General features: G+C 39.0%; 1 protein-coding gene across 1 annotated transcript in view; it reads right to left on the minus strand.

Annotated features, from left to right (window-relative positions):
• SEL1L (SEL1L adaptor subunit of ERAD E3 ubiquitin ligase) overlaps window positions 1-24,274 on the minus strand; it is a 52,587-nt gene that overhangs the window by 23,194 nt on the left and 5,119 nt on the right. The window contains exons 2-9 of the mRNA XM_007094994.3: window positions 23,620-23,657; window positions 22,346-22,580; window positions 7,388-7,555; window positions 5,664-5,769; window positions 4,509-4,671; window positions 2,075-2,128; window positions 1,925-1,984; window positions 262-343 (exon numbers count right to left, since the gene is read on the minus strand). Coding sequence (XP_007095056.1) covers window positions 262-343; window positions 1,925-1,984; window positions 2,075-2,128; window positions 4,509-4,671; window positions 5,664-5,769; window positions 7,388-7,555; window positions 22,346-22,580; window positions 23,620-23,657 — 906 coding nt within the window. The remainder of the gene's footprint in view (window positions 1-261; window positions 344-1,924; window positions 1,985-2,074; window positions 2,129-4,508; window positions 4,672-5,663; window positions 5,770-7,387; window positions 7,556-22,345; window positions 22,581-23,619; window positions 23,658-24,274) is intronic.

Raw genomic sequence — 24,274 nt, forward strand, 5'->3', positions numbered from 1 at the left:
GTAATCTACAGATTACAAAATAGTAATTACAGAAGCCCAGTTTTTTCGACAAACTATTTAAGAAGTGGAATCCAAAGCACATGTGCACATACACACACAAGTTCTTAGTCAACTAGGGTAAAGACCATTCCACTTAAGAGAGTCAGTCACGGTTATTTCAAGTAATACAACAAAAATAGATGTATTTAAAGTTAAATCCATTTTGGTTTTTGTTTCTTTTGATACGGTGAAAGGCAAAAAAAAAAAAAAAAAAATAGATACCATGATTGGCAACAAGACGATAGTGAGTCAGTGCCGATTCACAGCTCTGGAGGACTCCGATGCCGGCCCAGTACCGGTAACCCTGTGAGACAATCTCTGGTGAGAAGCCTGCGGTTTCACTGGAGCTCTCGTCGTAACAAAGAAAGCCACCTGCATTCAGGATGTAATTCTATGGTTCCTTGATCCCAGTACATCACCACCTCATTTATCCTGAGTTTTAAGTTCGGCAACTCCAACAACCAGACTATAGCTAAGCACTAGGAAATAGTGAAGTTCCCACAGAAATCAAAACAGATGCTATGAACCTTATGCATGAACTCTGTGTATCTAATGTGTAAAAGAAAATTACTTGGGCTCTTGCTAAGAACACATTCTAATCTTATTTTAGACAGGATTTTAACCAAAACAGGGTTGATTTACCAAACCAGCCAAGAAGCAACAATTAGCAAAACAGGGAAAACAAACGATTACTGGATGCAGGCAAAGACACCAGCAAAAAATGATTTCAGAATGAGGGGGAAGATAGTGAATTATAAAGAACATTAGATGCAAAGTAGAGCCTCTTGAGTCGTTTAGCACAGACTCAACTTTACAAACTGTCACAATCCTTAGGGTGTTATCGTATAATTACGTGTATAATATTTCATGTTTTTATCCTGTAGCCATTATTTAAGAAGATTGGTAAATTAAAAAAAGTTATCTGTAAAAATATTTAACATACTTTTGCCACACAAAAATAAATGCTTCAAATTTCTGGAAAATTCATCTAAAAGCAACTTTTCAATTACTGTTTGAGGAATAAATGTGACCACAGATGAAAAAACCAATGGGAAAAAAAGCTTCAGAACTAGTGAGGAATGTTTCAGAAAGCTAGAGCAACATTCTTGTTTTTCAGTAGCTTTAACTACTTCAGCAGTTTGTGTCTGTCACAGACAAGGTCCAAGCTCCTTGGCAGGATGTAGAGTTCACTTACGTGATTCCTGATGCACTTCCTGGCATTCTCCTCTCCAGCCACTAAAAAGCTTGTATTTTCTTGCAAGCACCATGTTTCCTTGTTGCTGTCCCTCTGTATATATTGCTTCTGCTGTCTGGATGCCCTTCCACTTCTATTCACTACTGTTTATCCCTCAAAAGTTACTTTGTTTCTTTCCTCAGAAAGAAACTTTCTTTTAACCTCTTTTTAACCTCTTTCCTTTAACCTCTCCTTCTGACACCAGTGTGAATTAAGGGCCTTTCTAGGTGATTCTTGTACTGTAATGATCTCCTTACTCGTGTGAATATAAATGTAAAACAAATCAATGTTCAATGTAAAATCAACTTAAATGTAAAATCTGTGAAAACTCAACCTAGGAAATGATTCTGACAAACAAGCTTCCAACTTACAGAAAAAAAAAAAAAAAGAGCCATTTATCAGATCTCTATTTTAAGGGCAATCAGCCAAACTAATCTTTAAAGAAAAACTGTGGACTCTACAAATTTTCATCCACATGTAGATTCAAGTGTTATATCTGTTAATAAGAATTTAAAGGACGTTCAACTGAATATTTGATCTGAATGAATACAAGCAGATCTTGTTCATGAAAGCTAGAAAAGTTACGGCTCCTCAAAACCCAAACATTCTGCTACTCAATGTTTCTAAGTCTTCCCCTGAAATCTTACTTACCAAAACCATGTGTGCTATCAGGTTGCCCCCAAGAGCTCCAAAAGTGTAATACACGAGGGCCTGAGAAAGAACAAAAGACACTTAACTGATCATAGGCACACACTGACCCAATTCAAATTGTTGCACATGATAAAGTTTTCATATTATTACCTTTGCCTGACTTGAATTGACACCAAGTCCAGAGGCATAGAGAAAGCCAAGGGCCTGAAATAAAATGATAAAAGTAAGAATTCTTCCCTAGTGGAAGTGTATCCAGCAGAGACATGGTTTTATGAACTACGAAAAGACGCAACAATCTTTAGATGCTGAAAGACTTGAATCTCCAAGTATGTACAACTGTGGAATTAAAGAGACTCAGAAATGCATTCAAGGTTTTACACAATGAAATACAACTTTAAACAAATCGTCTACCTTGAAGATTAAAGACAACTTAGTAAAATGTTAACTAGAAAAACAAAGCTGAACACAAACGTGGCTTTTATTTTATCTTGATCGATAGCTATTTTGAGAACCAAACAACCCCTATAATGATATAATGATCAACACATTACCTAGCAAAGGAGAAAACACAATGAAAATGGTAAGAGACTACCAAGATAAACTATCCTAGCAATAAAAAGGGGCAGCAAGGGTCAAGTTGAAGGGGTCAATAGAGAAAGGTCACTTTACAATGCTAAAGCACACATACTTTTTCATTAAAAAATAACAACAGCAACAAAAAACCCAAAACAAAAAACCCCAACCAACCAAAACATGCATTGGTAAGGTTCTAATTTTTGCCTTCTGAGGACAATCCTTGATGACACGAAAGTAAAAGCTAAAGTTAGAAAGGCAGATATATCACGTGCCAGTGTTCATCAAAATCATGAGCTCTGTTATATTTCCCAGCCTCCCTTGTACTTGGGGTCACATGTCTAGGATGCGGCAAAGAGATGTGAACCATTTTTAGGTGTGGCCATTAAAAACTTTCCAGAGAATCCTCCAGCCCCCACTTCTCCTTTCATGATGGCCCCAAAGCCCTACGTTTCAGACGGTTGCAGCTATGTGGCAGAAGCAGCCCTTGACTGAGTCACCATCTGGAAGACAGGACGCAGGCAGGGGAACTGCACCGACCCTGGCATGCACAAGGAATAACTCTCTGTAGTGCTGAGCCACTGTGATTTGGGGGCTGTGTCTGTTACATCAGCTAGAATTAATTACCACAGAGAGAGTGTTTTGCAATGTACAACATAAAGCACCGTGGCACGGTAAGGTGCTATTATTAGAGGGAAAAGATGCCTTAGAAGAAAAACCATACTTCAGAGCCAAATGTGTCTGCAGAAAAAGAATGTATGTGTGAATTTTATATAAAATGACTTACACAAAGAAGGGGAAAAAAGCTTTGAAAACAAAGGAGGAACAGTTAAGATATAACCTGTTTATAAATTAAACCACAACCATGTTAGAGCTGCAGATTGGTTAGGTATTCGGTCCTACAGAAAACTATGGTCACAATTCCTGTTATTGTTTACACAGTCTGAAAACAGTCCTCCTCTGTGACTAGAAATTTTATATTTAAGCATATCCCAGACCTTCAATAAACCTGAATTATGGAGAGCATTTAAAAGAAATGGGGTGGCCCCCTAAATCCAGCTGTCAATCTTACTATTACCAAGGGGAATTAAGCAGGTATCATGTACCAACTGGTGTGATGCAGTCTGGGATACAGAGCACCCCCCATAAGGCAGTCTGGGCCAAAAGTATTTTCCTTGTGTTCATCAGCCTTTAGCTGTGACATCCCCTGTAGGAAACAGAAATGAAAAATGGGTCCTGTTTCTAACACAGATAAGAAAGAAAAGCGGGAACTGTGCTAGCAATAAAGACCAAATATAAGGTGTAGTCCTAGGCTGGATGCTGCTTTGGACAAAACAAGTATAAAGAAAATGTTTTGGTTCAACACCCTATGAATACTGTGTGGGTATTACATTTACCAGAGTGAAGCAGTGAGGGCTATTTACTGGATGAGCAAGTAACGGAACAGAAGACTGTGAATCTCATTTTAATAAAAAATTCACAGTATAAATACACAAAGAGAAAGGTCAAGAAGGGTGTGCATGCAGTAACATGTTACCAATGTTCAGGTCTGGGTGGTACAGAAGGATGCTTACTTTCTTAGTATTTTTTAATTTGTATTTCTAGTTTCCTATAATGGACACGTACTATAATGAACATTTAAAAAACCACCAAGATTACCAAAAGCTACAGTATCTGAAGTTTGGAAAAAGGGCAGTGGGGAGTGACTGCAGATAAAAAAAAAATAATCACCTTCATGTTTCACTCTTTACAGATTGAATCTGGAAAACTACAAATATAATTGTGGTAAGATGCAACCTCAAGAACGCCGTAGATGACCACAAGTGTTCTCAGACTAAGGAAAAAGACTGTCTGAGAAGATTGGTAAAATGATCTGCTGCAAAATTAGTATTTAAAGATATTCTACCTCGCAGCCATCCTTACTAAAGGAAGGCAGACCATCGAGAGTAAACTGCTGTGAAAATAAACAAGTGCTGTGTGCCAAGAGATTCTGCCGTGGAAGTGCACTTACAGTTTGTCCCTTAGGAGAGCCTTCCTCAGTCAGTTTCTCAAACATCTCTTTAGCTGCCTGGATATTCTGTGTCAGGTAATCACCAAACAAAAGAGCATACGACACTCTCTCCAGGGCCTTGGTATGGTTCATGCCTGCTGCCTTTTGAAGATACCGATAGGCTCTTTAAACATAAGCAATTAAAAAACAAAACAAATTAGCAATATTTTGGAACTACTATTAAAATATATATATATATATATATACACTTTGACAAAATCTGGGGCGCCTGTCTGGCTCAGTCAGAAAAGCATGTAACTCTTGATCTTGGGGTTCTGAGTTCGAGCTCCACATTGGCTGTAGAGATTACCGAAATAAAAAAAACTTGAAAAAGTTTTCTTTTTTTTTTTTTACAAAAGCTAAAATGCAGAAAAATTAATTTCCCTGTTCTATAGAATCCTTCTGATATTTGATTTCTACTAAATTGTGTTACTTATATATGTAGAAAGCATTCTGGCTACTTTTGTTTTTATATAAAGTACCAGTTCTGTTATTCCAATATTTTAGAACAGTCTAATTTTAAAAATTTCTATTAAGAAAGTTATCTAGATTTGCAATGACAGAATTATAATAATGTGGTATCCAATAAATAATCCAATGATAACCATGGCAATTTTCTTTTAAAATCTTTGCACAGACTATAACAAAAGTCAGCTAAAACTAAAAGTAAGGCACATAAAACGTTGGAAGACAGTCAACTCATTTCATATTCTTTCCAAATTCCTAAATTCTAGTCTTTGTCTGCAAGACAATTACAAAGCAAAAACAAAAAAACGAAACACCTGACAACAATTCCTTTTGTTTTACGTCATTTTGAAATCTGAACAGTGTAGGTATTCTTGGCTCTCAGAAACTATTACAGCTTTAATCAGTTCCCTTTTGTTTATTGTTCATTCTTGTGACGAGTATTTATAATGTTTTAATCCCAACAAGCTGAAATCTGATAAAAGTAATGGCCCTACTATCCATATTTCATAGTAGGTTTTCTTATAGTATAACTTAAGAAATCCTGTCTTTGGGAGTAGACTTCAAAAAGAAAAAAAATACCACACTTTAGCTTTTTATCTCAGTCATGGCCTGTGTTAGGGGAGGAATGGACTTGGTAGTGCTACCTACTCTCGTTTTTGGCTTTTCTTATTGCTTCCATTGAGGATTTTCATCCCAGTCTGGTACATCACTTCTGCTTCCTGCATTTGCCGTCTTTTAGCAGCCTCTTCTTCAGCTAAAAACAAAATGTCAGATGCTTTTAAATGTATTTTAATTTTATACCACTTATGTATCAAACATCAGTATATATTTTCTTTTGGGTAGTCATACAAACACAATATTTCACTATTTCCAAATCTGACTTTAAAGACACATGGTTTTTGTGTGTGGCCTTTATCTGACAAAAGAGGACTTATAAAAAAAAAAAAAAACTCATTGAAATCACTTTCTTGTAAAGAAAACAATTATCAACCTGTTTTTGGAAGGTGCTTTCCTGCTAGTAATTATAAAAATTTTTATATAATTCAAACTAAAATTCCAGGAGGACCTTATGATTATATACCAAGGTGAGCTAAAACCAGGACAGAAGAAGAGTAAAAAACAATAGTCAGAAAAATACTGTTGTAGTCAAAGTACTCTTTAGCCTTACCTGAAAGGTTGCATCTTTACAAGAAGATAGCTGACGAATTACACAACAAAAAATAAAAAGGATTTTTTTTTTTAAATTTTTTTTTTTTTTTTTTCAACGTTTATTTTATTTTTGGGACAGAGAGAGACAGAGCATGAACGGGGGAGGGACAGAGAGAGAGGGAGACACAGAATCGGAAACAGGCTCCAGGCTCCGAGCCATCAGCCCAGAGCCCGACGCGGGGCTCGAACTCACGGACCGTGAGATCGTGACCTGGCTGAAGTCGGACGCTTAACCGACTGCGCCACCCAGGCGCCCCAAAGGATTTTTATTAAACAGAGATCTTGATTTAATATTCAAGTTCTCTGTACTTCCCAGTGTAGTGATATAACACTGGAAATCATAGCATTGGTATAGATGTCCCCCAAATTATTTTGCTACTATACTGGAGCATTTTAGCAGAAATCTAGAACTCATCAAGAGACATTTGAATATTCTGTTAGGAATATTTATAGAAATAGAAGAGACTACTTCTTGTAATATAACAACAAAATTTGATGTATTAAACAGGAATACCTAAATCATACTGGCCCACATCTGAAGGTAGACTATATTTGGTGATATTTCTAAGGAATGCCTAAATATTCTATCAGAACCAGTACTTTGAAAATGTTACCTGGTAACAAAGGAGGTATGTTCAAGGTTTTCTGTTGTTCTTTGACAGTTAGAAAGTTTTACCTGAAAACATGGCTTGCCTTTAGAGGCAATACTGACATTAACGTTTCAGGCAGTTAAATACACTGTATCTACCAAATATTCCCTTAGCACAGCACATTCCACTCAAAGTTATTTTAAAAAGGTATTATTTTTCTTCTAAGCGCTATTAATTAACCTTCAACATAATGTTCTGTTTCCGTCATTGCCAAAAAATGTTTTACATTAATTAATTTAGCAGCCTGCCCGAGGGTTTACGGGACAACCTGTGCACACCAACGGAAAATCACCTCTAAATAAAACACGAGTGGGATACACCGCCCAGTGACAGCCTGGAAGTAAGTACACCGCAAGCTTCCTACTCATAAGTCTAGTCTTTAGGACCGTAACTATGTCATCAGCACTGACCACTTCTGATCAAGGTGGGAAAAGGATGGCTAGAAAAAAGCCTTAAAAATGTTATGCAAGACCTAGAACAATGTGGACACGCCTCCTACTGAACACTACTTACTTTCACAAAAGCCCCACTTTTCATCTGCCTTGTAGTCATAGGTTGTAGCACACCATAATCTGCCATCTTCCCTCCCATCTGATGTACATTCATCGTATTCCTTATCCAGGAACAGGAAAGGGAAGTGGCAGGGCTCCCCATGTGCTGTGCCTTCGATGGCGGTCAAAGCTGAAAAGATAAGAAAGAACTCTAAACATGAAGAGCACCTCTGGTGTTCATGGATTTAATACTGTGCATTCTAATGATTAGAATCTGAAGACAAAAATACACGATTTGAAATAAATGGGGAACATGAAAGGGTCAGCATCAATTTTCTGTAAGGACGATTTAAGGGTGGGTCAACTTAGTGGACATGGCTGATTGACTACCCAGCTCTGTATCTAGCTTATAATCTCTGAAGGTCTTGAGAGATGATAACCTTGGAATGTTAAGAGTCTACTGCAAAACTCCCAACTAACTAGTGAGCAAAAAACAAGGCAAATGCAACCAAATTAATTCCACTGTTCAGCACAACTCTTTTTTCTATCTGAATGTTGTAATTCAATTTCTTTAGTAGTATAAAGTTATACAGGTAAAGTTAATCACTCATGTACACCTCTGTGATCCGACAGCATTTTATCAGAGTACTTATCATATGTGCTGAGGTTCTTTCTTTCCATATTCTAGCTTCCACTAGACCCCGAGCTTGTTAAAAGTAAAGACCATATCTCTAATTTGTTCTTAAGCTCTGAATATCTTCTAGGTGCTGGAAATTATGCCAGGTGCTGGAAACGAGGTGGAGCAGAGGCCTCTGCTATACACAACTTACCGCCTAGCAAGGAAGAGAGACATTAAACAAAAGTATGATCTATGTTATGAAAAGGAAAGCCTCCCCTGTCAGGAACTGAGATTTATACTGAACTTCATGGATATGTAGGAGACGAGGGTGGATGAACTGCTTCAGGGTGGGGTGGGAGAAGTATTATAGACAGAGAGAACCTTGTGCACTGAGAATCAAATGAAAGACAGCATGGTACAGTAGAAAAATTACAACAAGTTCAGTATGTCAGAACATGCAGTGTGAGTGCCAAGGTGGATGAGAGAAGAGGCTAAAAGCTAAAGTGCCCTGAAGAAGCCAGAGTAGGAAGGCCCTGACAAATCTAATTAAGGAGCCTGGACTTCATCCTGAGAACAATGGAAATTCACTTAAGAGTTTTAAACAGGAGTGACACGCTCATATTTGCATTTTTATTAAGAGAGTGGAAAATGGAATAGAGAGAAACAAGGCTGGATGCAAGGTGACCAGTTTAAAGGTTGTGACAGCAGTCTAATTGAGAGGTAATGGTAATCTGAAGAGGACAATGGAATGAAAGAAGTGGATGTACTCAAGTGATCCAAGGAAGTAGAAACAGTATCACTTACTGACTAGGTAGATGAGAGGGGAGAGGAGTCATGGAACACTCCTAGGTATTAGGCTTCAGGAAGTGAGGAGATGGCTGTCTTCACTAAGAGAACACTAAAGGAGGAGGTTATTGGGTAGGGATGAAACGGATCAGGGGCAAGTTAAGTTTTGATCCTACTACATTCAAAGTGACTACAAAAAACAAAAACAAGATGTCTTAAGACAACTGGAGAAAGTTCTCCAGTTTCCAGATATACTGGAGGCCAAGAATATGCATAAGAATGCCAAATGAGAAGTACAGGAGAAGACCAGAGGGCCAGGGTTGAGCCTAGAAGCATACATGGTTAAGTGTGAGTACATGTCAACTTCCACTGGTTGATTTTACATGGAGAATTTAATTAGGCAGCAGAGCTTAGTGATTAAGAGTAGAGATTCTGGAGTTAGAATGCCTGATTCAAATTCTACTGCTTATTAGATGTGCACTTTGAGCAAACTATTTAATTTCTTCATTTATCTGTAAAATTATTTGCAGATAACTGCCTTATCTACAAATAGAGATAATAGTCCTTGCTGCATAGAGTTATTCACAAAGATGAACTGAAATAATACATGTAAAGGACCCATCATGGTGCCTGCCACTTAAGGTAATAAGCATTCAAGAGATGGCAACTGCTATTATTACAGGCACACCTGCTCTGAAAGGCTAGAAATGTGCTCTCCTTCTTTCCAGGGCAAAGAAGAGTACATATGAAGATACTAATTTGAAAACTATTTTCAGTAAGTTATAAAAGGCAAAATAAGGGGTGCCTGGGTGGCTCAGTGGGTTGAGCATCTGACTTCGGCTCAGGTCATGATCTCACGGTCCGTGAGTTTGAGCCCCGCGTCGGGCTCTGTGCTGACAGCTCAGAGCCTGGAGCCTGCTTCCGATTCTGTGTCTCCCTCTCTCTCTGCCCCTCCCCTGCTCATGCTCTGTCTCTGTCTCAAAAATAAAAACATTAAAAAAGTTCAAAATAAATTTCAAATGGTTTACCGGCAGGTAAATGTCATTCGCTATCCTGGTAATTACTACCAGGGACAAATACTTTGACCTGTCCATGTTTATAAGAAATGATCTTTAGTACAGCATATAAGCTATTACTTTACTTTACTTTACTTTACTGTTACTTTAGTAACAGCCCTATAGGGGTAACTTTAACTACAGAGTTTGAAAAAGGCACTCCTATGCACTGCTACTAGATTCAAATTTGCTTGAGAAAAATAGTATCTGTAAAACAGTAGTTTGTAAACTTGAATTTCAAATTAAATAATGTAATAGGTTAAAAGAATACTGAATTTTTGCTATGATAATAGAAATTAAAAAAAAATAGCTTGTCCTAAGAATTCTAATTTGTCAAAGCTTTCTAAGGGGTGCAAATATATGAAAGAATTCTCTTTCATGTGATGAAACTATACGCCAGCAAAGAAACTGGAAAGAACCCAAAGGTTTTTGGCAACAAAGGGTTTTAACCCAAGGCTGATTCAGCACTAACTTAAGTAGAAAGAAACCCCAGGGTGCATGTACTTCACCAATTTAGTTAAAGTGAATCTCGGTCTAAATAATGTGTTTATTAGTAAGTAACTAGAAAGAAAATTTGTATGTCTCAGCTACATTCTCTAAGCCAAATCACAACAGGGAATTGCTACTACCTTTTAAACTGGTTGTAAAGTCTTCTAAAAGTTCCTGACCGGGACTTGCTAGTTGTAAGTCAATTATCTCAAGTAGATATTCTTACAATAGCATTATTATTCAGTTAATTTTCTTTCCATGAAGAAATTCTGCAAGAGTTTCAAAGCTGTCATTTAAAAAACTGCCACAAAAACAGTACCAGCTTTAAAAACAATGGTAATCACTGCTCTGGTGCAATGAAGCAGACTGATTATGCAATTTAAGTTAATGATACCAGTAGTCAAACCTGACAAAATGAAAGGGGGGAAAATGTGTCCTTAAGTCAATTCTGCACCTTCCTGTGAAAAATCACATTTTTAGAGGATTCATATTTTGACTCTACAATGACGACACAGTACCACTATCTATTTAAACCCTGACAGTAAGATATTTATGATTTATGTTATATGAAAACTTATGATAATTAACAGACTGCTTTATATTTAAACTAGTAAGGATTTGCTCTTGCAAAGTCAGTAAAAATCATTCAAGATAGCTAGAAAAAGTTAAAAGTTAAAAAAAAAAAAAAAAGACAATCCAAAACAACAACCCCAAGCCTGAAATCATTCAGCACTGGCCAGAGTCTGGGTATATGGGAACCTTCATACTGCTGGCAGGAGTATAAATTAGTACAAGCTTTTCATGAGGGACCTTTAGAAATACCTATTAGCATTTAAACGGTCCATACGTTTGGATCCCATTTTTCCACTTCTAGGATGTTTACTTGTAAAAATGCTCCCAATAAGGATGCAAAGAGATATGTGTAAGAGAGTGTTTGTATATAAAGATATAAAACCAACAAGAACTCAAAGGTCTATCAACAGGAGATTGGTTAAATCAGCAACAGTGTGGCCACTACACGAAAACCTGGGCAGCAATACAGATGGAAGGTCACTGGAGAGGAGTGTAGATGGAGCAGAGGATCCAAGTCTGGGTGTCAGGGCAATCTTGTATCTGAAGGTCAGGCAGATTCCAGGGAACCAGCAGCCAAGTGAAGAAACTATCTTCAGAGTATGAAAAAATATGTGAGGGGTCAGTAAAATGAGGACCAAGAACTGACCAAGTATCCAGCAATGAGAATGTGACTAGAGCACAGTGGATTGACAGACAGTTCTTGAGGGGATTAGAGCATTCCTGGAGTCAGATGAGAGAATGGGAAGAGAGGAAGAGAATAAAGACAACTCTTCCAAAGAAGAACGTTACAAAGGGGAGTAGGGAAGAAGGGAGGTTGCTAGAAGGGGTTTTGGTTTTTAAAATATAAGCTATTACAGCATGTCTGAATGCTGATGGAAAGAACCCAAGAGAGAGGGAGCAATGAAAGTTCGGCTAGAATGATGCTGTATGAACTGAATTAAATGTCCTGGGAATAGCAACACCCAATAGCTTTCCCTCATTTCTAATGGTAAAATCAAAATGAAACCCAAAAAAGTCAACTTCTTGATCCATAAAGATAAAAGCAAAGGATTTAGTTTTGCAAATTTCTCATCTTAGGAGCTTTTACACTGCCAGTAAAGACTGATACTGTATCTATAAGTTTAGATAAGTGCTCTATTAATAAGAAAACTACTTAATCATGCTGCTTGTTTGAAGCTATCTTGCACTTCCAAGCATACAACAGTAAGTAGAATTTTAGTCAAATATATTTGTAGTAGAAAATAGTTGAAATGCAATCACTTAATCTTAAAAAGCTATCAACCATATAGTGTTGAACCATATAGTGTTCAATTTTAGTAAACACCAAGATAAAAACTCAACCAACCAACAAACTGAGGGTTGATGGGGCGTGGGAGGGAGGGGAGGGTGGGTGATGGGTATTGAGGAGGGCACCTTTTGGGATGAGCACTGGGTGTTGTATGGAAACCAATTTGACAATAAATCTCATATTAAAAAAAACCCCAAAAAACTCAACCAACCAACCATCATCGAAAACCCCCAAATTACTAAAATCAAACCCAACTACAGATGATTCAAAGTAAACCCTACTTGAGATAGAGCAAATGGTATAGGCAAAATAAAGAGGTATTTACTGTGGAAATACGGTACAACAATCTCTTAGGGAAATTCCCAATGTTATATAATTTATTATAGAGATTGTTTTCACCCAGTGCTGAGAATTCTAACTACAGCTGAGAAATGACATGTTAATGAAGAAAGGGAGGGAGGAAGGAAGGAAAGAGAAGCAGACTATGCAGGAAGGCCTTGCTTTAAGGATTAAAACAATTTTCAGAACAAGAATGAAAGGTAGTAATATGGAAAATGAAAAAACATTAAGAATTCACGAGCTCACTTCTCTCTGTGAGAACTAATTTTAAAGGAGAAAGACAAACAAGCACTGGCCCATGTGCCCAGAAGAAAGTGACAGGCACAATCAGAAACCATACAGAGTGAAACTTGCTCAGGAGAAGCAATTTAAGAAGAGTGAGCTATTTAAGAGTGAGCTTCTCTGAATAATGGCTTTAAAGACAGTTCTTAGAGTCTGAATAGCACCCGGTGGAGTGCTTTTCCACAACGATGGTCTCCTAAAGGAGTTTTCTTGCACAACTAATTTCTTGCACACCCCAACAAAACAAAATAAAACAATGAAATCTTTTCATTAAAGTCACAACCTGCTGTAGGGAATGAACTATGTTTCCTAAGCCATCTATCTCCTGTTACATCTGATCACTAAATTAAGGTTTTATTCCCAGCCACCCCCATGTGAGTGACAATGAGGTAGAAATGCCATCCTATTACTCAACCAACTTGCTTATTTCATAGCCCAACTTAAGCATGATTTATCAAGTTTAAACTCGGTTCCTTCTGTGCCATTTGAAATAAAGCAAGATGCTCAACATTTGACTTAATTTTTTCTTTTTTAAGACTATCCGGATAACATGTTTATTGTTGCAGAGACAATCACAGCGATAGGAAAGAATACAAAATTAAAGAAAAATCACAGTCATCTTTAGCTACCACTGCAAATTCCCTTTTTTCTCCCCAGGTAAACAAACCACGGTTACTAGAAAAGTAGTTCACTTTTCTCTTTCACTTGCAAATATATAGGGGGGAAAAAGTCTTTTCTTTACAAAAGGGACCTGTGATGGTTAACTGTGTCAGCTCACTGGGCCACAGTGCCCAGGTATTTGGTCAAAAATTATTCTGGATGTTTCTATGAAGGTGTTTGTGGAGAGTAACATTTAAATCAGTGGACTCTGAGTAAAGCAGATTACCCTCCATAAGTGGGTGGGTCTCATTCAATTAGTTGAAGGCCTAACAGAATACTGACCTCCTTTGAGCAAGCAAGAGGGAATTCTGCCAGCAGGCAGCCTTTGGTTCCATTTCTCTGGAGAACCCTGATCAATACAAGGATCATACTAAGTGAATTATTTGCAATGTGGCATTTTCACTTTACACTACTATTCTTGCAGGTGGCAGACTGCGGATTGGCTCACTCTTAACCCTTTCCTCACCTTCTGCAGAGCTAGGGATGGTCAAATGATTGTCTTGGTAGTTTTACTAGTGACTCCTAGGGGAGGTTCCTGCCCTTCTGATGCAGGTATCACTTCTTCCTGAGGACCAAGGAAGGTACAGCCTTCTGTAGCCTCCTGAGGTACAGCCACCATCAGTTGTGATCACATGGAACCAACATGAAGATGAAGCTAATTTACTAAGGAGATTGAATAGCAGAGAGAGGAGCTGGAGTCCTCAATGGCATGAGCCCTGAACAGCCTATGGAACCAAAAAACCCTCTGCTTTTGCCACTTTTGAACAGATTTTGTCATTTGCAATAAAAATGTTCTTTTTAAAAACTGCAAATATTCTATAATAGGAAACACCACAATGTAATCACTTCCCCTCTTGATGGCCATTTATTTGTTTACAAAAAACGTTTACTGGGATAATGTGCAAAAAACAGTCACCACAGGGATGGCTGTTTTCCTCTGAAAGGTGGACCCTTGGCTAGAATCAGGGAACTTACATTTTGGGAGGGTTCCCACTACCCTAACTGATAAAAGTGACTCACTGGGCCTAAACTGTACAATGTGGTTTATGCTCAACATCTGTTTTCCTTCTGGGAACCTACAATTTTGGTACAGGCTAGGCCGAGAGTGATTACATGACTAGTCTGCATTAAAAATTCCAAGCACTGGGTCTCTAACCACCTTCCCTGGAAGGTAATATTTCACCTGTGTTGCCACACATGCTCAGGGAATTAAGTACATTCTCTGAGGAGTCCCCTGGAAGACTGCTGGAAACTTGCACCTTGTTTCATTTGGGTTTCGTCTCATGCTGATTTTGGTTTGTATCCCTTCTGCTATAATCACCCAAAGCAGTGAGTACAACTACTTGCTGAGTCCTCCCAGCAAATCATGGAACCCGGGGAAGTCTTGGAGACCCAAGTCAGCTGGCATCAGAAGTAGGATTCGCTATGATGACCCCGACCCACTGAAATACAGTGAAAGCACTGTTTGGGAAAGGAAGGACAGCGGACAGGCTGTGATGAATCTTTGGTGGCCAGGTGGCTACAGGGTCATCCGTGGGGTGCAGCAGCTGAGCTGCTCTCTGTTATGAGACATAAACGTTACCTGTGGAATCTGAAAATGATAGATCCAACTCCAGGGGAGTGAGCTCACTGCTTCTGGCCACAGTGGCCAAAGTGATGCCTTTGGGTTTTATGCTCTCCTCCAAATAGGAGAAAGGGCTCCCAAATTCCCAAAGGTGAACGGGCCAAAAATGTTAAAAGTTTACAGTGCTCTCTCCTCCAGGTGGGGTGGAGGGGCAGGATGGGGGGGTGGGGGGCAAGAGGGAATAAAACCAGGTCCTAGGGCCAGAGCAAAACTTCAGAGAAACCAGAAAGAAAAGGGAGGGAAGGAGAGCCCAAGCAGTTTTTTTTTTTTGTTTGTTTGTTTTCAGTCTAGCTGCTGCTGCAGTAGCCTCCCCTACTCCCCTTCCTCCCCTGCGTTCCAGCCTCCAGCCAGGATCTTCCCTGGCAGCTGTGATGTTAACATGTAAATGCCGAATTTATTTCTTGGCAGTTCAAGTAAATTTGCAACAAGGTAAAAAAAAGAAAAGGAATTTCTTTGGTAGCTTTGTATTTCGTGGCTATCACAGCTGGATGCATGATATAAATTGACATATAATGTTTAATACTTATAATTCCATACATGCCTGAGGAATCATCTTGATCAGGAGAAGCTGCAAAAAAGAAATGTGTTAGTGGGACACAACTTCCTTGCTTTTTGCCACCAGTGGGCGGGTTGGAATTTAAACTCCTTTGAGTATTGGAAACGGAACAAGTCTCTGTAATTGCTGGGTTTTGCTATGGAAGATTCGGATGTTTGCTTAGTGAAGCCCCTATAAACAGGGAGACAGTAAGAAAGAGGTGATCTACAGATACACACTTTTAAAGTTCTAAAGAACAGGTTTTAGCTGGCTACTGAGGGCTTGTGAAAGCAGAGGTCAGACCTTAGAGCCTGAAATGCGTGCCTGTGGGGATGGGGTTGGGGGAGAGAGGGGAGAGGGAGAGAGAGAAAGGGAGGGAACTCAAAGGGTGACAACACAAAAGGTGTAGCAGTCGCTTTCAATGTCACTTAGAATTTCTGGCCCTGCAGCATCTAGCCTTTGCTGCAGAAAAAAAAGCCTTTGGCTTTTAAAAAATCCTGAATTCACAGATCCTAGTTGCCTGGACTTGATTCTAAGCTCAAACCTGATGCTATCTGGGACAGGCTTCCAGCTTCAGTGTGAGCTGGACTGAACTGAAAACAGGAATAGGCTCAATAAACAGAGCTCGGATTCTGTGACCTCTGTACCTTAGGCCACCTTTCTGTGGGTCCCCACATTGTGAGAAAATCGTGAATGCTTAGGTCACATACAAATGCTCACAGGAAAGGAATTGTTCTTCGATGGGACTACCTGAAATCAAGCTGCTGACTGGCTGCATATTTAACTTGTGACTATTGCCCCAAGCTGTAATTTGTGAGAGGGTACATCGCAGGAACTATGACCCTCTATTCACTCCTTACAGGTTGAGTGGACTCCAGGCATGTCTTAATTGTGTCTGGCTCTCCTGATAAGCTGCCATCTCCAACAAGGACTGATTACGTGACCGCTTCCCTCACCTCTCCTGTGCACACACCTTAGTGCAATCTGATTATTCATTGCAGCTGTCCTCAGAGAAGGGTTGATCTTTTCTAGGCTGCTTACTGGTTATGTGATCAGGGCAAAAGGGGTGGGAAATTATGTAAACCTCTAAAACTTGTGAAAATTATGAAATTTTTTGAAAATTCAAGATTTTGTCCTGACTGATTTTTGAACATGGTGGTTTTCTGGCTCAGCTCTATAAAAATGCTCTTCTGAGAAGATGTTCTGCCCCTCTTACACAGAACCCCTCCAAGTGAAAGGTATGGATGAGACTAGGGGATGACTAAGAAAATACAAAATTATGATTGCTGAATGGAAACACTGATTTTGAAACAACAAGGAAAATCAACTGAAACTCCTGCACTTGGAGAGGCATGAGTGAGGGGAGAAGGCATGATGATGTTTGTTTTTTGAAACTATTTCTGGAAGCTTCTTCCCCCTCCTTGCACCATTCCAAGCTGTTTAGAGTGCTTTGCATTCAGAGTGCTGAGCCTGTGCTCCTATCTGACAGGGTTGACCATGAGGTAGCAGGAGGCGGCCAGGCCCTTGCACCTGCCATGCAGAAAACTTCCAGCTGTTGTCCCCACTCATGAGGTGGATGCACTGGTCTCACTCTCATGGACAACAAAACTGTTTGGAGCTGACTGGTAGTGCCTCTGAAACTAAAGACTGAGCTAAATGACTTGGACTGCTGGAAACCCCAGGACAAGATGCCCATGGTAGGAGGCCACATCATAGTGCCTAACATATGCCCTGCTTGGGGTGCCCCAATGATGGTAAACTCTTTGTTTGCAGGGTTACTACACGTGCCCTCTGGGACTATATTTCTGTATGTGCACCCTGACTATCACGACACTGCCTCAGCTAAAACTTACTGGCCAGTTGTGCTGGGCCTGAATTGATGCTTAAGGTCAGGTAAAAAGGGTTAATACAGATATTTAAGGGGGAAGCCACCTGACTAAGGCAGGCCTTTATGATTAATGGGATTTGTTGACTGGCTGAGTCCAGGACCCATGAAGGGCATAATTGAAACCAATACTACAGACTGTTCTCACTCTGTTGTCTGGGTCTCACTGAGAGTAACTTTGCTGTAAAGCCAAGACAGCTAATGACCAAGGGGGTAGACTATGCAGAGAAGAGTTCACACAGCAGGTTTTAACTTCTGTCCTTGAAAAGACCTGCTTATAAGGTTAGCCCTTGGCTGGTGTCTGGGAACTTAAGATTTTGGAAGGGTTCCCGCTACCCTGTTAGGAGTGACTCATCCCAACTGTACAAACAATATGGTTTATGGTGAACACCTGCTTTCCTTCCACGAGTCTGCAGTTTTGGTATGTGCTAGGTACAGAGTGCCCACATGACCACCCTCCTAAAACAACTCTAGGTATAGGTCTCTAATGAGTGTCCCTGGTAGACAGCATGTCACCCATATTGCCACAACTTGTTGCTGGAGAAATTAAACACGTTTTGTGTGACTCCCCAGGGAGAGGACCATAGGAAGCTTGCATCCAGTTTTTCCCCAGGCTTCACCTATGCATATTTCTCTTTATTGTGTTTTGTGTTCTTTTGCTGTGATAAACCATAGCTATAAATATGACTACATGCTCAGTCCTATGAGTCTCATGGAAAATCATCGAGCCTGGAGGTGTGGTCCTGGGGATCCCAGAGACAGTTGGAACTAAGTGTAAAATATTCAACAAGAAGGCAAGTGTGGCTGGAATCATGTGAGTGAAGGGAAGTGGCAGAAGATAAAGTCAGAGAGATAGTAGGGGCTTGATCATGGAAGGCCTTATTTGGACTTTATTCTGAATGTGATAGGAAGCCACTGGAGGCTCTGAACAGGAAGGAAAACTGGTCTGGTTGCTGTTAGAGAACTGACATAAGGGGGAAAGCAGGGACACGAGGCAGGAAGTTCTTACAGACATAAGACTCTTCAACTATCCTTGGGTGGTTCAGATCCACTTCAGAAAGGAGAAACTTAAGTTCTTCTTTAAGGATGAGTAGAAATAGGATAAATTTGGGCAAGGGGGTGAGGAAGGTAGTCCAAGCAGCAGGAAGAACTTGTACAAAGACCTAGAGGCATAAACTGCACGGTGTATCTGAAGAATGGTAATGGGTTTGATATCACTGAAAGAGGGTCTGGGGCAGAGCCACAGAGATGAAGTCACAGAAGCCAGCAGGCATGCTGCATGTGGAAGATTTTGGGAATCATGCCAAGGGGCTTATGTGTCATCTCACGGGCAAACGGGGAGATACTGCAGGGTTGTAAACAGGGGAGTTACGGATCAAATTTGGGTTTTAGGAAGATCAATATGGCAGAGATGTGGATGAGAGAACAAAGCAAGTCTAAAAGTAAATATCATAGTACCCAGTTCTAATGTAGTTGGGACTGCACACAAAACCATGCATATATAATTTATGTTATACATAAACAGAGAGGTGACATGATCAAATCATGTTAGAAACATGCTGACAAAAGACTTCCGGCAAGCACACTAAAGGTATTTCCTACCAGGCAGGTCCTTCCTACCTATGGAATGCTTTAGCAGTATGCATGTGGTATGTCTACACTGCTCACTGTACATAAACCTGGGATGTATATATTTATGAGGAATGACTTCCTAGAAAATGTCACACAAGCTATGCAGTTATCACAGAATAAACTGGAGATGTTTCATAATGGAAATAGCCCCATTCATGGACGTAACATTCCATATGCATCACTCAGAGGCTTCGTACGTTAAAATCCAGGCCAGAGTGCATCCTAGTTGAGGCAAGCAGTAGCTGGCAGCAGCCCTGGCAGTCACAGACTTCTCGACACTTCACCTGTGTCTTGTGATAATTGTATCTTTGAACATATTAGTCAGGTTTGGTGCTGGGTAAGATCTCTCATTCGTTGGAGTCCAATATACCAATCTGACCCATTGGGTTTTCTCACGATATTTAACTTGAAAAGGAAGCATCAGGATGAATGATGTATTTCCTAAACATACCCACCAAAAAGGGCTATCAGTACTGACAACTAAGTTGCAGTGCATGTCCCTGCTGCCTAGATTGTAGTGTCTAAATACAATTTCCACTAACAGGAATCTGGTTTGTGTGTGTGTGTGTGGGGGGGGGGGGGAGGAATGGCTGATTCATTTCTGGGTTAGGAAATGTAAAAGATAATTTAAGACATCCTACCCTGCCTGAAAAGAAAAAATGTTTAAAAGTTACCTACAATTAGTCAAAAGAACAAAGGAATGAACTTAAAGGAACTCTAAACAGGCACAACTGGGGTCATGTGAGCAATGAAGAAGGGTGACTGCAATAGCGTGAAGCACCAACATGTGAAACCCACAAATCTGTAATGATGCTCAGAAGCAAAGCAAAAGCAAAGCAAATAAAAACAAACAAACAAAAAAATGTACTCATTGGCCTCCTTTGGAGGTTGCTAGGGCACCAAGTTATTATTTGAAAATACTTCAAGGGAAAAACTCGAGCATTTATCCTGCTTATAAGGACTATATTTCAGGGTAACCAAATAGTTGATGAGGGAAAGTTTTTCTTTATAAAAGAATCCCAGATAACAAATGCAGGTGGAATTGCATGTTAGAAAGCCATCACTTTGCAATTCTTAGTGAAATCCAGACAACAAACAAAATGGTTGCCAAAACCTCTAGGTGAAATATCTGTGAGGAATTTTCGCATGGCTGGATCAGGCTGACACCACCCAGCTTCATTGATTCATCACCAGAAGTGGGACAATCAGATACTATATGCAATGCAATGTAAAAGGAAGTACACAATACGCTATGAGATATTCTCAATAAAAAACCAGAGCTGAATCTACCCAAGCCTGTAGAGCTAACTCCCAGTTTACAGACTAGACAACAGACAGTGGAACACGTTAAATTATATTACAAGGATATGACCAACTAGACCCAGAATGTGGGAAACTGTATAGCACAAAGGACATTATTTCTCTAACAAGTAAAATGAAATAAAAAACAAGGGAGAGAGAATTGTTATAGATTAAGAGAAACCTATGATCTTAGTTTGGATACTCATTCAAACAAATCACTTCTAAGAAGATATTTGAAACATCTGGGAAAACGGAGAGCCTGGGGATTGAGTGATTAAGGAACAACAGCTAATTTTGTGGGTGTTCTAATACTTTTGTGGTTTTGTTGGAAAAAAAAAAGTCATACTTTGAGAGATACACACATAGGTGAAATAACATGTGGAATTTGCTGTAAATACTCTAGGAAAGAAAAGAGTTAATGTGTGTGGGGTGGCAGAGACGCAACAAGAATGGGATTGTAGAGGGCCACTGACTCCGGGAGATGGGTACAGGGGCCCATTACATCCTCTACTTTTGTGCATGTTTCAAAGTCTCCCTTATAAAACATAAAAAAGAATGAATTAAGCTATAGTATTTGGCAAAAACTTAAAAATGGTAATACACACTGGCTGAGGTGCAGGAAAAGGAGCAGTTTCAAAGGAAGTAAACAATTACTTTTCCTAAGAACAACTTAACAGTATGTATCGAATGTCTTTTAAAATTTTATATTTAGTCCAGCATATTTAAAAAACTAATTCTCTGAAAATTTTCATAGATGTGCACAAGGATACATCTAAAATGGTCACCCAACAAAAAGCATTGTAAACAACCTATTTCCAACTTATGACATGTCAATTTTTTTTTTAAGTTTTACTTATTTAAGTAAATACCCAGCGCGGGGCTCAGATTCAGGATCCCAAGATCAAGAGACGCGTGCGCTTCTGACTGAGCCAGCCAGGCACCCCTACGTGTAAAATTTTTTATAGTCATTAACCATCACATTGTAAAAGAATACTAAATGATAAAGGAAATTGTTCAAGATAAACTGTTAAGGCACAAAATATAGGCTATAAAATAGAATATACATTTTGTCCCATTTTAGTCTTCTGAAAACTATGTATTTAGAAAAGATCCTGAGTTTTCTCCATAATGTTAACAGCTGTTATGTCTAGTTGATGGAATTAAGATGCTTTTAATTTTTTTACACAGTTTTTCTATTTGCAAGTATGGGTATTTATAATAAAGAAATTGTATTTTTGAAAGGTCAAATCTGGATCAATTTCTAAAAGTAGTTAGTAATGGAAATAATAAGTGGGTATGGAAGTGATATCTGAAATAATAAACTAAATGACAGGAGGCTGATGGGACAGGGCAGAGTGGATTCATTAACAATTAATTTTAGAAGGATAGGTATTTAGCACACTCTATTGTGAGAAAGAGCAAGTTGTAAATTTAAAAACAGAGGGTGTCAAGAAGGTTAAAGTTAGAAAAGAATTAAAGTGTATGTGAGCTTCAGTTAGAGGAATAAACACCTACATCAATTTCCTAGGGTGACAGGGAAGGTTATTGTAGCAAAAATCTTAACACAATTCTGAAAATAACCAGAACAGCATATTAGACAATCTTTCTTGAGTTTCTATTTTGTGTACCATGCAGACAGATAATTATATACTGGAGTACAAAAAGAAATGTTAGGATATTACTGTAATACAAATGCAATTCTCATCATCAAATTCAGCTTATGTAACGGGTCAAATCCATTAAATGAATAACTATGACATATAAAAATCTAGAAAATCCTATACTACCACACTTCATATATTATATATGGTTCAAAATTAGAAACTAGACATTTGCATCTTTCTACACTGGTTTAAATTTTAGTTGTCTCCTTTCTAAATCAGGCAAAAGCAAAGAAAATGCCCAGACTACCTTGTTTTCGTACTTTCGATGGTTCTTCGTAGTCCTGGTTTTCTGGATTTGGAGATTCTAGAAAGCTGATTTCTTCTGTGACACTTTCCGCTTCTTGACTCCTGAGGCTGTCTTCCTCTTCTTGAATAGGTGATTCTAATTCTGATTCTTCTGAATCAAGAAAGATCTGACCAGCGACTACTCTGCCTGCTGTGCTGTGATCCTTTACCGACGACTCATCTGATGGCAAAGGGGTCTGAGAATGTAAAGTATTTTTAGTTTCCAACCTAATTTGACCACTACTTTTATTAATCCAGATACATCTCCTTCAGCTGTGAAGGAGCTGGTCGTCTCTCTAAACTCTGAATACATACCACTGTGGTATGTATTCATCACATGCCTTCATCACTTGCCTAACCTGACTCTTTCAATTTCAACTTAAATGTTACTTCCCCCAGGAAGCCTTCCTTAATTCCTGAAGTCTGGATTAGGGTCTTTCCCTATAAGTTCCCAACATCTCTTATACTTCCCCTTATGCTAGCCCCGTACTACAACTTTCTGATTCTTATCTGTGTTTCCTCAAATCTAGAGATCAGAGATCATAACTGAATGGTTTCCTTGGATGCATAATATTCAGCCTTATTCACTCAATCAACCAATTTAGCTCAACAGATGTATAAAAATTGATATATAAGTGGAAACAAATGGCAGAGGTTAAGCCTTCAAAATTAAAAATACTTAAAAAAAAAAACAGAAATAAAATCAATCTCTCATTAGGCAGGAAAAGTGTTACTGCCTTGGGGTGCCTGGGTGGCTCAGTCGATTAAGCGTTCGACTTCGGCTCTGGTCATGATCTCGCGGTCCGTGAGTTCGAGCCCCGCGTCGGGCTCTGTGCTGACAGCTCAGAGCCTGGAGCCTGTTTCAGATTCTGTGTCTCCCTCTCTCTCTGACCTTCCCCCATTCATGCTCTGTCTCTCTCTGTCTCAAAAATAAATAAACGTTAAAAAAAAAAATGTTACTGCCTTCAGGCTCTTACACAGCACATTTAAGTTAAAATTAAACCTAATAACCAACACTGTGAATGAAAACACAGTATTTATTATTCTCCTTCCTACAGGTCAGTGATTCCTACCTTCCTCCCCTCCGGAAGAACTAGTACATTGAATATCAGCTATGTTTTTCTTAACCCAATTCTATGCTCAAAAGATGCAGATTTCATATCCTTTTTAAGATACATGAATCCATACTTTTAAATTGGGCATTAAATACTGGTCCATGCAAATTTTAGTACACACCTTGGAATCTAAGGATTCATCTTGACTGCCTTCCTCATCTGTAAAGAAATTTTAAGACAATTTTAGTCATCCTTCTTGCTGGAAAATTGCAGATATTATTAAAGCACTTAATAAGTACAACAAATAATAATCAGACACTTGATAAATACACCTAGAATTACCTAAAAATTGCTTGTGTTCAGCAACTGCTCAGAAAATACTAGGTGAAAGCAAAACAAGGGGCTGGCTGGAGTAGTCCTTCTTCTCTCCCCGGGCACAACGGCAGCTCCATCTGTTATATAGGCAGGAAGACCAGCTACCACTACCACCACCAAAACCAGACACTTCTGCACATAACCATCCAATTCTTCTGCACATATTAAGTCTACTACTAAGAATGTGTTACTAAATTTATAAAAATCAATCTCTGATTTTGTGGTTCAGGATACCACCTATTATTTTCCTCTGATCAGAATCTGGAATTACATAGCTTATCTTAGTACTGATTAGCATCTTACTGTTCACTGAGACTACTAAAGATGGACACTAAGAATTATTATTATGTGAGTGTACAATTGCCAGACTAAGATATTTAGGATTTGTGTTCTACTCTATTCGGGATATAACCAGATACAAATAAAAAGTAGCATCAAACCATCATGTTTCTTATTAAGAA

The sequence above is a fragment of the Panthera tigris genome, chromosome B3 (genome assembly GCF_018350195.1).
Source record: "Panthera tigris isolate Pti1 chromosome B3, P.tigris_Pti1_mat1.1, whole genome shotgun sequence".
In the NCBI taxonomy this organism is placed as follows: Eukaryota; Metazoa; Chordata; class Mammalia; order Carnivora; family Felidae; genus Panthera; species Panthera tigris.